Here is a 13,900-nt window from a genome sequence, read left to right on the forward strand (position 1 = left end):
TCAAGTCTCTTCACTGGCTCCCTGTTCATTTTAGAATCCAGTTTAAACTTTTACTGTTTGTTTTTAAGGCTCTTCACGGTCTTGCCCCAGTTTATTTAACTGAGCTTTTAAATGTCCGTAGCCATTCCAGAGTTTTAAGGTCTACTAATCAGTATCTGCTCGACGTGCCCAGGTCACGACAAAAACGTTGGGGTGACCGTGCCTTTTCCGTTGCTGGCCCTCAGCTATGGAATAGCATTCCAGCAGAACTGCGCATGATGTCAGATCTTAACAGCTTTAAATGCTATTTGAAAACACACCTTTTTAGAATGGCTTTTAATGTTCAGTAGTTGGTGGCATTTTATTTTATTTTGTTTTTATTTCTTTTATTGTGTTCTTATTTAACTTTGTGTATTTTGCTGCGGACTGCTTTTGTAATTTTATGCTGTTTTTATATTTTGTTCTTAACTTGTCTTTTTTCTATTCTTTCCTCCTTTTATTGTGAAGCACTTTGGTATGCTACAAGCAATTGTAAAGTGCTATATAAATAAAGTTCATTCATTCATTCATTCAATAACACGATTTCTAGGATTACCCCTAATAGGAATAGTTCTAGAAGCCACACCCAGAATCAGACAAACTAATGATTCTCACATCTCATCTATTGTGCCTTCACTGTTAATTTGACCCCAACCTGCAGCTGTTCTGTTCACAAAATCCTTCCAGTTAGCCCGTGAAAAATTAAACCTTTGAAGCCTTTCCCCAACATCCATCACCAGAGATCGTCCAAATCTGCTTAGAACCAGGAAATGATCACTACCCAGCAGATTTCCACGCACCACTTCCCAGTCTCCAATTCTTACCAAGCTTGGTGAAGAGAACGTCTGATCGAGACACGATTCCTTATTCAACCTCACATAAACTCAAGTTCAATAGTGTTTAGTAAAGGGGAGTACAGTGGAAGGCAAAGATTGATAAGCCTTGGTTCATATTGAACCACTCTCTAACCTGGAGGGCTCTGTGAAAACTCTCATTGTCCCAAACAACAACATAGATGGATGCTCCTCCTGCTGCCCTAACAGAACATCTCACATGTGATGGAGGAACATGAGGAGCTGGTGAGTGTTGTAGGGCCTCAGGTTGGTATGATGGTGGACAACCCCATGATTGCTGATGGCAGCACATAATGTGACAGTAGTCGCGTCTCCATTAACTCTGAAATTTTGCAAATTGGAATTTCGATAATAAATTCTCCTAATGGAAACACCACAATTTCAAAAAAACTCGCATTTTTCGAAAAAAAAGTTTTTGCGCTTAGAGGAGGTGGTTTTGGGGGCGTATCGAAACTGACATTTTTCGCAAAACTGCAATTCAAACACTTTTTTCGAAATTAATGCAACTCTTTGTGTGTCTGTCCTGAGTGCAACACAGCCGGCGGCAGGAGAGATCCAACAGCGTCACGGCTTCATCTGCAGCTGCACTTCTGCAGCTTGGAGTCTGAAGATGCTGAACTCTCGTTTGAGGAAAGGCGCGAGTGCAGGGACAGAAACTTAAATGGATCTCGTTGTGTTTTTAAACAGAAAAAGGTCCAGCAGCTTACTTGCTGGAATGGTTATTTTTTAAAGAACCGCTGAACAGGTTTCTCACGTGCACCTGAGACTGTCAATAGACTCTGGGCGCCACACGCTCTCCAGACAGAGCTGTGACGTCACCACAATCTCCTTTTTTAGTGAATCAAATTAAAAAAACACTTGTTCTCATTCATCGTTGTATTTTTAATGACTTATCGCATGAGTTAGTTTGTGCTTTATCGCAAAATGATGATTTAATGGAAACAGTGTCATTTCCAAACATTGTTTTTTCGAAATTCCTAGAATTTCGATAAAGTTTTCCACAAAGGTGTAATGGAAACGCAGCTAATGTCACCACGGTGCCCTGGAACACCAACAATGACCCGAGAGCCAATCACATTCCGGCCTCTCCTTCTCCTTTTTGGTGAGATAAAACCCAGCTTCATCCATGTAGATGTATTCATGGGATCTTTCCATGCATCCAGTTGAAAAACCCTCTGTAGAAATAGATATTGTTTTGGGACTGATACAGGAAAAGTGTACATGTTCTCTCACATCATTAGTGTGATCAGTTTTGAGTTGTTATGTTCAAGTGGTGACAACCGTGTGTAGCATTCCACCCTTGGAAACAACTGTGATAACCTGTGTTGACCATTTGGTCACCCAACTTTTATGTGGAGTGCCTTTCAAGATAACAGAGTTCCTCTCCCAGCAGGGGGGCCGTAAAGTTGTCTGAAACCTCTATTTTCCAATCGGATGTTAAGTCATTAAACCGGGCCAGAACCCTGACTATTTTGCATTCCAAACTCTGGTTAACTTCAGCCTGTCAACTTCAAAGGAGCTTTGATTCCAACAGGCTGACCCCCTGGAGAGTCTGCAAGCATTCCCGGCAGACAGTCAGAGTCCTTTGAAACACGTGACCTTTTGTAACTTTTCTTTTGTCTTAAAACACAGGACTGTTGTTAATTGGATCTAACATGTAAAACATCTCTTCACAGCTCCAGAAAAAAATGATATATTATTACGTGTGTGTAATCAAACCTTTATTCCTAACAGAAGAAGATTCACAACTACTTTGAGGTTAAAATCCATGAAATAATCATGTGTAACCGTCAAAGCTTGGAGAATTCATTTTCTGTGTTTATGTGGACTTTGGAAAGTGTTTCATTTTTGCCACATATAGGATCCTTACAGACACATAGAGTTGTCCAAACTTTGTTTGATAGAAACCCATTTTGTTGTTAATTCAGCATTAAGAATAAACATCCAGAGACCAGGATAAAGTTACGCCCTTGATATTTGCATATCCAGAGCTCATTGGGACATGCAAATTACCTCCAATCGTAAAACGCCTCAAATCCCCACGGATTGGGCGATTCTGGCCCTGCCTCTCAAATTCAAAAACCCTGGCACACGAGCCAGAAGGCGCTTCTCAGGCTACACACGCTCTCAAGGCCGAAACCATGCCTAACACAGCATCAAAAGCAACAGGCTGACAAGCCAGAAGCCAGAACAGAAACGGAACAGAAACGTCACAAGTTCTTCCAGTCTTAAGATCACGTTTTTTTCGCGTGCTTTCTTCCTTTTCAACATTTTTGTCTCCCGTTTATTTCATAGACTGATTTCAACATTTTTTACAATTTTTGATGCTTTTATTTTGAAACTGATTTTTAATGCTAGATCATTCGATAAGTTTCATCGTCCGGCCAGCTTTGCGACTTATACTTTTTGGTCACAAAACGGAATAGAGAAATCGCTCGACCACCCCAGAAGCTAAGTGACTGAACGGAGCAGAACCAGCAGAACCAGCAGAACCCGCCGGTTTATGTGGATAAATCCTTCCTTCTACACCTGGCTGCAGATCTAGCCTCTACGGCCCTCCTGAAGCATCCAGCCAGTAACGGGATCAACCACCCTTCCTGGCAGAGCAGACCCAGATCTCCAGACCGCTTGGTGAGAAGTCGAACGAAGTCGAACTTCGCTCATACAGTCAACTGCTGGTGGTTAGAATAAAGATTAACTATTTTTGCAAGAGTAACATCTTTGCCCCGTTTTTAATTCCTCCTTTTAAGAATAGCTTATTCTCAGATCAGTAACGACACATATTTTTATGCACAACACACACTTAATGCATCCACACATTTAACATTCCTCACCTCAACATGTTATGTCTTTTCTTCTCATTTATCTATTCTAGTTATTAGTTGAAGCTATATTCTGTGTTCCACATATGTTGATTGCTTTCCATGCTTTTACGTCCAGTATTTCTGCTTGTTTAACCTCATGTTATTCAATAAATATTCAAAAGGATGTCGTTGTTCAGATATCATTATTTTTTTTCTTTGTGGTGAAGTCAATTCAAAGGGTACGAACGACCTAAAGTTGAGACTGATTAATTGATTATTACTTTATTGATTAGAGGTAGCGACTGATCATTAATGAGTAATATTTTCCTTCATTGCGAAGGTGGTGCCCCGAGGATAATTTTTGGGTCAGAGGTCGTATCCAGCGGTTTTTGAGTTCACATTTCACTTTTTGCTTGAATTAAAGGGTCAAACATGCGTAATCCCACAGTTCTCAAAGTCCTTCATGGATTTTATTTCCAAAGGCTTTGTAACGTCCGGTGGTCCGAGTGGTTTCACAAAGATTCTGGAGTTCAGAATCCACGTGTTGTGGATCTGTTTATTTCTGCGCAACATTCTTGCGTGCTTTGCCAGATCAGCGTGATATTTAGAAAGATGTTCATTAAGAAACACATTAGACCCCTTCAGGTTTTTACGTTGTTTTAGCAGAGCTATCTTGTGCTTTCAATTCACAAACCTGATCAGGATCGCTGGTTTATCCGTATTCTTCCTCCGAGGAAGTCAGTCAGTCTTTAAGGAAGAGATCAGTTCAGGTTTAGAAAAGAACTTTTTACTGACAAACTGATGAAAAAGAGAATCTAGAAAAACTCTATAGCTCTTTGGAAAACGGATGATTGTTTGATATTTTCCTCATCAGTTGAGTTGATTGTGAGATGATGATTGATCTGAAACTGATATGTTTCAATAATGATCTTGTAAATCTGATCAAACTCTGTTTACTTGCTGGAACTCCAGCTGTCATCACTGCTCCTGAACACACTTTTCTGTCTGCTTTCAGGTTGGAGTACTGCAGTTTGTCAGAGATCAGCTGTGAAGTTCTGGGTTTGGTTCTGAAGAACAACCCGTCCAGACTGTCAGAACTGGACCTGAGCTACAACAACATCCAGGATTGCGGATTTCTTCATCTGTGTGGTTTTCTGGAGAATCCAGACTGCAGACTGCAGACTCTGAGGTCAGACTCCTTGTTTCAGTTTTGTTCAGATTAATATGATGACGAAGTTGTGTTGACACTAAACCGCAGACATGAGGCTGATGTTCTGCTGCTGCATGCTGACCATCTTCATGCTAAAAGCTGTTTTCTTCTTCTGAGCTTTAGTCCATTCACTGTGACAGAAGATCTCATGTTTGAATGTTTCTTTACATCTTCTTCATTTCTAATGTCAGGAGCAGAGACAATTATTAGAATATTAGATATGATTATTAGTGATCAAGGAGGTCAATAATGACAATATTCATTTGCTGTAAAGGTGAAAATACTGGAATCCTAATTTATAACACAAACTTCAATAATTTACTTATTTAAAAAACAAGTAAATAAAAGAATGAAATTGTTCTAGAGCATTTAGAGATGCATCTTTTATAAGATTATTTAAAAAGGTAAATAAACAGTTCACTAAAATATTTCATATAGTAACAGTATTATATAAATATATAGCATATTCAATGACTTATCTTTGCTATAACAAAAACATACAAGCTGCTCCTTGACACGATGTCAGTAAGATTTCTTATATGTTCAAATAACAATGTAAAACAATGTATTTCCCTGAAGTTTTATTGTGGAAAAACTAAAGTGAGAAATTTTGAAAAAACTGTTAAATCTGTTAATCTTTAGTGAAGAGACAAAGTTGTGATGCAAAAACCAAGTTGTCCTGCTTGGTCTCCATGGAAACAGCTTCTGTGTCACCAACTTGCTGCAATCACAGTTGAAACGGCTCCAGCTCTATTTATTTATTTATTTTCTCTTTGAGCTGCACATGGTTGGTCAACATTAGAGAGGGGATTTCTGCAGAGTTCTTACAGGGTCTTAAAAAGTCTAAGAAAATTTGAATTCATGAATGTGGAAATAATACCTTGAAAAACCTGGAAAAGTCTTGAATTTATATTTCTGAGCCTTACAAATTTTGCTTCTAAAATTTTACTTTACCATGTTTCTAATAAAAAAATTACATATTTTTTTAAACTCTGAATTCTTCGATGAAATGATGTAAATAAAGAGCATCAGAAGCAATCGTTATGCAGCGATACACTGGATGTCCACTAGGGCTGAAAGACAATAGAAAACTAAAAAGAAGCTCCACAGCATCACAGTACAGAACACAAACAAAAATGAGAGAAGCTTCAGTTTTGATGTTGGAGAAATGCACATTTAACGTGACATTGAAGAATAAAACATCTTTAAGGTTTATTACACGTCTGTAAAAAGAGACTTCGACTTCATCAATGCTAAATATACAAAGCACTTAAAGATGGAGCTGAAATTCTCCCATGATTCATTGCTGTTTGGAGCAGAGCTGAGCAGAAAGAGGACGTGGACTTTTTCTGCTGATTGTGCAGAAACATCAGTTGGTTTAGATGCAGCCACAGGCTGATGTTTGACTTTCACACATCTGGACTTCTTTACTGAAGCAGCTGCATGTTGTCCTGAATGTTCCTGAATGTTCTTCTTCTCTGCTTCTGCTGGACTCTTCTGATCTGCTGCTGTTGATTCACATCTTTGGACTTTTTTCAAACTTTCTGATCTTCTTCAGCTCTGAACTCTTTAGAAGAACTGAAGGATGAAAAACATGAACTTTGTCTTTAAATGAAACTCTTTCTTCTGGATTCAGGTTGATGAACTGCAGATTGTCAAAGATCAGCTGTGATGCTCTGGTCACAGCTCTGAATTTAAACCCGTCCCACCTGACAGAACTGGACCTGATGTTCAACAACCTTCAGTGTTCAGATGTTCAGCAGCTCCAGGATCTGGTGGAGAGTCCAAACTCCAAACTGCAGACTCTGAGGTCAGTAGAGGGTTGGAGTCAGTCCAGCTGCTTCCAGATGTTTGTTCCTAAAGTTAGTCTGAGAGCAAAGATGCAGAGTTTCCTGTGAAGCTGCAGCTTCTCAGTGAAGCTCTGAGGAGAATGATGACAGGCTTCAGGACAACAGTCAGCCAATCAGAGCAGCAGAAGCTCCAACAGGTGAAGATGACAGGAAGCTGCTGCTCTGAACAGAACTGAAGCTCATGCTGCTCTTTCTGCTGCTGTGCTGCATCACTGACTGACACACCACCATCAGATACAGACAAAACTTCATCTCTGGACTTCTCATCCCTCTCTGCAGGTGGAAAGGAAATGGCTGGTGGGACTGATGTTCCTCCTTTTGGATCAGAGAGCATCATCATCATCATCATCATCATCCTCATCATCTGGTCTGCAGAGATGTTGTTCCTGGAGGTGGAGAGCAGAGTGATGGAGGAATCAGAGGAAGTGGAGATGAGTGTCTGTTACAGCTCTGATGTATCAGGCACTATTTGTGTATGGTTTATCTGTTTGTATGCTTGAGTTTGGGGTGAATGAGTTGGAGTGAATGTTTCTTTCTGTAGGTATCTGAGCCGAGAGCTGCAGCTCTGCAGACTGTGGACCCGCCCATCTTCACCTGATCCTCATCATGCCATCATCTGTGGACCAGTGACAGAGGATCCACACCTGTATGAAAGAGCTGACTTCCCCAAGCAGAGTTGAAAGCTTTTGTAACACCCTTTCTGGTGGTCAGCTTACCCATGGTGTGAAGTCAAACATTAAGCTCCTGTTGACTTCGGTGGTGGAGCTTATTGTTGTCAGAGACTTTGGTGAAAGTTTGTGTGGTTTTTAGGCATACTTGATAGACCTGGTGGGTCTCAGTCTGTGACTCTCATGTGGAGAGAATTTGTGTTGCTGTCCTGTAAAAATTAACCCTCTTTTTTTAACTCTTCTTCTTTTGTTGCAATCTGTTTGTGTTCATTTGCGGCTAACAGCAAATTAAAAGCTGCACACTACCACAGTGCTCCAGTCTGGGTTTTCTTATTTTTTTGTTACACCTTATTCTCCTTTTCCCTCGGTTGGGATCATAACAGTGTCAGAGCTGCAGCATGAACTGATCTGAGATCAGCTCCACTGTCTCTCTCAGCATCAAGTGGACAGTTATTGTGCTGCAGCTCCCCCGGTGGACTGATGGAGAACTGCACTTCATCTTCTCATTCTAACTTAGAGTGTTGGGAAGTCTTCTGTTTCTCTTCTCTCTCATATTTGGAGCTTGTCTTAACTTTGTCCACACACTATGTGCTCTAGTTGCTGATGTCATCCTGCCAGCTGCTGTCTAGCAGGGGGCAGCACTCCTTCATTCCTGCATCTTCTGCAGAATCTGCAGCCCTTCTAACACAACCTGATAGTGAGGAACATTCCCACATCTGTAGACATTATTCGTGAACAAAGTTCTGATTCTAAAACAGTGAAAGGGAATGGACCCACACAACAAGCCTCCACCGTCGTCGGCTAACACGCTCTGCCAAGCACTTCCCCTGAACAGAAAAAGAGAGATAAAACCAGTAAGTAGGGTAACCATGCACACCTACACACTCGCACCTAAACAAAATGTAGTAAAAATCGCGAAATAAAAAAGGAAGGCAACAGTCCATAAAGTCTCAGAGCGCGCCGGAGGCCTGAAGCCGCTGAGGGGGGGCGCGCCGGAAGCCGTGTCCTGGCAGGGCTTTGTTTGGAACAGAGGCCAAAAAAATAAAAAAATCAGCAGTGGTGCCCTCTCTGCACCTGAAACAGATAAAAGTGCAGTTAAGAATTAAAAGTCAACAGGCATAGGCCTAAATACCTGAAGTGCTCCATGTCACCTGAACGGCTGGAGGGAAAATGATCCGCACTACATGCTCAGACCTCAGATCAGCCTCTCCAGGTACTGGAGGGCTTTGTTTGCTGACAGAATATATTAAACAAGTTAAAACCCGGATCACAGTTCATTCCAACAGGAGACAGCATGGCCGACCTTACCCAAACCAGCAGGGCTGACAAACAGGAAGTAGGTGTTGCTGGGAACAGTGCATCCAACTCCCATAGGGTGAGCCAAACCATTTTTATATCCTTCCCCAGGTAGTCGGTGATTGGGAGATTGAGTGCAGCTGCACAGACTACTGCTACATTCTCAAAAGTAAGAAAGCCCACTAGACCCATTGTCTGAAAATAATCTGGAGGGAGGACAGACGAGGAGTCCAGACAGCTGTGCTCCGTGCAGGTGAGCTCATTTCCTGGTATGATACTTTTTTAATCTTGATTTAACAGCTCGGGAATTATTTTGATGGTTATATAACTTGCCCCCCAACATATTATGGGTCAAAGGGAGGGTTTAGAAACGAACCAACAACTTTAGTGCTGCACTTCTCCGCTCTCGTCTCTGCACAACGTAACACAAACGCGCTCCGTAATTTAGCTCAGTAAAGTTAGAAAGATATTCACAGATTCAGACTTCCAGACTCTGATAAACATTCAAATATGACCGCAAGAATCTCAATCGTCTTGTATCAACACAGAGAGTCACCTTCACATTCATTTCAGAAGAAAAAGGATTGGTTTTTTTCCCCCCTATTTAATGAGAAGTGTTCTCTTCGAGCTGCAGATGGCGAGACGGCTGCTAAGGGACCGTCTACAAAGTGAAGCTTCCAGAAAAGGCCATTCTGTAAAAATCAATAATCTCTCAGAAACAAATAAATATCGGCTTTTATGTGAACTAGTGATGGAGATTCATCACTATATTCATGCTACAATTAAGATTTTGGGCAAAAAAAGCATATCTTTATTTTATTTAATTATTTTGATTTAATCCATTTTAATAGATACATAAAACATGATTACGATGCTCAATAGCTCTTTGAATATTGAAGCTACAATCACCAAACTATGGCAGAAGTTTACTCTCTTTATTTTATACATTTTTTTATAAAAAATATAAAAAATAAAATATGGATCAAAAATTGTATAAAATGCTTAATATCTCTGAAGATTTTGAAGCTACAGTCACCAAACTTTCTGTACTGGCTAATGATGAGTTTACTGTCCTACTACAACAAAGATTATGATAGAAATTTTCTTACTTTATTTTCCAGAATTTTTCTAAATCAAAATATGGATCATATTTGTCCTAAAATGCTTAACAGCTCTAAAGATGTTGAAGCTAGATTTTACAGGAGAAATGGATTGTGTGATCATTTTTCTGTATGGAAGCATATTGCTACAATGCCAGAAAAATAAATTTGTTTATATCACGTTGTAGCATGATTTTAACTTATCACACTGTAACCTCTGTAGATGATGGACAAGAACAGGTAAAGAAAAGGCAGGGAAAGGGAAAGATGGACAGGAAGGAAGAGGTTGAGGAGAGTTCTTCTTCAGACACAGAAGAAACACCAGCAGCAGCAGAAAGAAGTTCAGTGGATGTTGAAGGTGCAGGAGGAAGAGACTCACAACAGATATTGCAAAGCAGGACGTTCAACATTTTCATTACAAAAAAGAAATGGGATAGGATAAAAGCTAAACATAACATGAAAAAACTCAGACCCCCATGGACAGACACACTGTATCATGAGTTTCTGAAAGAGAACCCATGTTGCTCACTTTCATTGAAATACCAGCATGTGGAAAAAAGGACACAGCCACAAAAAGAAATGTCCTTATTTCAGTGCAAAAGCAAGATGCACTTTTGATGGATGTACAGCTGTCTACCATCTCTCTAAGAGGAAAAAGCCAAAATCAACAGATAAAAAATGGGTTTTAAAGATATTGGCATTGGTGTGGTTACACACAGAAAAAATCAAAGGAGATTTCAACCAGTGAAGTTCCTGCTACGAGGAAAAATAGCAAAAGCTGTAACCAAAGGTGTCAGTAATTTCCATTACGCCATGCTGAAAAATACGCCGATGGATGAATTAAGAGCTGGCAACTTAACTCGCTGCATGACCAAGGATGTTCTAAAGAAAATATCATCTGAGTTAAAGAAGAGTTCAAGGCTTCACAACGACATAATGCTGGAACTAATGCTCACTCAAAAAGTTATCGGTGAGAGCAGCAATCGTGCATCATTTAAAGGTTACCTTCAGCACCTACAAATGGATCAATTTTCTCTACATTTGTACACAGAGGCTGGACTTAATTGTCTTACTGAGCACTTAAAAAACATAAGCTGTCACTCTATCTTGATGCTACAGGAAGCGTCCAGAAAACGCCAGATCAAAACAAGAGAGTTCTGTATTCTGCTGTAGTTTTACCTGGGATGGGAAAGGACAGCCCCCCCCCCTACCTGTCACAGAACTTGTGTCAAACAGCCACTCAGTTCCTGCCATATCACATTGGCTAATGGAGTTTAAAAGAAAAATATCCAACACAACTAAAAAACAAACCGCACAGGTCGAGACAGATCATAGCTGGGCTTTGATTAACTCTGTACTAATTTCATTCAACAAAGAATGTGTCTGCCTACGTCGTCATAGCATACAAGATCATAACGAAACAAACCAAAGACATTCCAACCTTTACAGTGCTTCATCTTTGCTCTGCACACTTTTTGAAGGCTGTATTGCAAGAATTGGTGAAGACAACCACAGACAAACTCATAAAGGAATATGCCTTATACACCTTTGCCTACCTCCTAAACTGCACCACCATGAAGACGGCTGTGGAGGTTTTTCATCACATGTGTGGTTTTTGATTCAGAGGAGGACAAAAGAGTGATGAACCAGAGCAAAGCCTATCTCGATGTGTGTTTCTGAAAACAAAGGCCTTAAGGTGAAGAAAGTGACCAAACGATGGAGGCTGAGAAGATCTTCATGGAAAAAACTACAAACGCCATTATTCAAAAGTCACATTTCACAAAAGTTTTTCAACTCCAAAGAGACCACGCAGAATGTGACATCCTTTCTCATGATGCTACTGGCCCAAAAAACCCATACCACTGTCCTGGTGTTATCCATGTACTACTCAAGAAGTACACAGGGATGAATGAATGAATGAACGAATGAATGATTGAATGAATGAATGAAATGGTTTATTTCAAGCAATCAGGTCACAATACATTCATAACATATCACTGAGTGAATCACAAGTTGATCACTTGAAAGGGAGTGGAAGGAAGTGATTTTATATAATCCCACCCCGACTCGACCGTACCATTTTCTCTACATAAATTATCAATATCCGGTTCAGGACTTAATATCAAATATTAATAAAATCAGGCTATTAAGGATCATTAATATTATCAAGTTTCAAAGCATCCACGGCAAATCTAATCAGTACTGGATGTCGGCTAACGCGGTTTTAAGCTCTGCCAGATCGGCTTCAAGATTTTTCTTAGGTGCCATGTTCAACTCTCCTCGTTGTTGAGGAGAGTTGGAGACACACGTCTGCTCGTGACCCGGAACTGGAAACCGGACCTATCCTTTATGGAGTGGTTTGCTTCTTGGGGATGACTCGCATGAAAACAGAAATAAAAAAGTGACAAAAAGCCTAAAACAAGAGACACAAACTGTCCTGTCGAGCAGTGGTTTCAGTTTATTGAAGCATTCCATCCTGCAAAAGAAGAGATTCTTGCGACCAGCAGAGTTTGTGTCCAAAATGTATGCCTCAATTCATGGAAGATATTTTGAGCACGACATGCAAAAAAAATCTTCCAGAGGACATTTTGGACAAGCTCAATAAAACTTCAAGTAAGTCAGATGATGACCCTGTTGAGTCTAAGTCTCATATTTGTCCCACCCCTATCCAAAAACATTAAGAACATACACTTTAAATGTCAATTTGCACTTAAACTACTGTGAAAAAAAGAACTGTGAGGTGGCTGTTGCAGTGATTCCTCACAGATGAAGGGGCAGAATATCCTCATCCACCACTCTGAGCTGTGCACACTGAGGCCACACCAGTGGTTGATGGGGGAGGTATGTATCATGAAAATGTACTTTTTATGCTCTCATAGATATTTTCTGCGCGCACAGATGGAATCACGCTGCGATGCATCAGCACAAATCCATCAGCGAGCACTGCCACGTTAGTTAGGGAGGAAACTTTCTGCTCACTCAGATACACAATGATCCTCTCAGGGAGGCAGAACTTAAATTCTTCTAATAAAATCCACTCACAAAGTTGAGTAAAGTCATTTACCTTGCATGCAGAGCACCACCTATCAAACAGAATGCTTTTCTCACGTGGAAATTCTACATGCGTTTAATTGTCAGCCTTTTTGCAAGCATGGAACTTCTGACGGTAAGCTTCCGGTACGAGCTCAGAAGCCCTTAAAACAGTGGCTTTAACAATCTCATAATCCAGACTCATTTATGGATAATGTGGAGCACACTTCCTGTGCTTTTCCCACGAGTATGCACTGTAACAGCAAACTCCACACATTCTGGCCATCCCAAAGTGGCAGCGATGCGCTCAACGGCATTAAAATAGGAATCAACTTAAGTTTCTCTGAAGGATGGGACGAGTGCAATGTGCTTACTTACATCAAACTGCTGTGCAGCAGCGGCAGGAGACAACAAGGACACCTTTGCAGCAGAAGTGTGAGGGTTTTCCAACTCCAGAGCGCGCACACGCAGGTGCATGAATTCAACCTCACGTTACTTATTCTGGAGGGATCAGCCTCAGATCCTCAGTGTCGACCCCCGCTTGATGTAACGTGATTGGGTCAGAACCAGAATCAGGTACAAAGGCAGGAGCCTTCACCCTCACCTCCGCTCCCCACTCAGGTTCAGTGGCATTAACAGCGCCTGTAGCAGCCTCCACTCCCACATCGCCATGAACACCACCTCCGGCCACTCTCTTCTGCGGAGTCACACCGGGAGAAGCGCAGACCACACCCTGTGTCACCAACTGCCTACACAAAAGGTCCTTCATCTCCTGCTTACAACAACTAGGAATATAGAAGTCATAATGACGAGCAATTGTTCGTAAGTCAGATTTTGTGCACTAATCCAATTTCTCCAAACTTGGAGCCTAAACAAAAGCGTCAAAATCAAACTTTTACACTGCTCAGCTCAATGCAAACTCCAGGCCTCAAGGGCTGGTGTCTTACGCCGGAGTCACACAGGACGCGATAGCGCCGCAGCGCGGCGCGGAGCGGAGAGTGCGCCGCTGCGCGGCGCTCTATTGGTTACACCAGACGCGATTTGTTTCCGCGATGGTCGGCATGCGCTTC

General features: G+C 41.1%; 1 protein-coding gene across 1 annotated transcript in view; it reads right to left on the bottom strand.

Moving 5' to 3' along the window:
- The window catches only part of si:ch211-220i18.4 (SRSF protein kinase 3), a 39,754-nt gene that overhangs the window by 22,739 nt on the left and 3,115 nt on the right, over positions 1 to 13,900 (bottom strand). Inside the window, exon 4 of the mRNA XM_036212632.1 lies at positions 13,435 to 13,527. Within this exon, the coding sequence (XP_036068525.1) occupies positions 13,435 to 13,527 (93 nt within the window). The remainder of the gene's footprint in view (positions 1 to 13,434; positions 13,528 to 13,900) is intronic.

The sequence above is a fragment of the Oryzias melastigma genome, linkage group LG7, assembly GCF_002922805.2.
Source record: "Oryzias melastigma strain HK-1 linkage group LG7, ASM292280v2, whole genome shotgun sequence".
Classification (NCBI taxonomy): domain Eukaryota; kingdom Metazoa; phylum Chordata; class Actinopteri; order Beloniformes; family Adrianichthyidae; genus Oryzias; species Oryzias melastigma.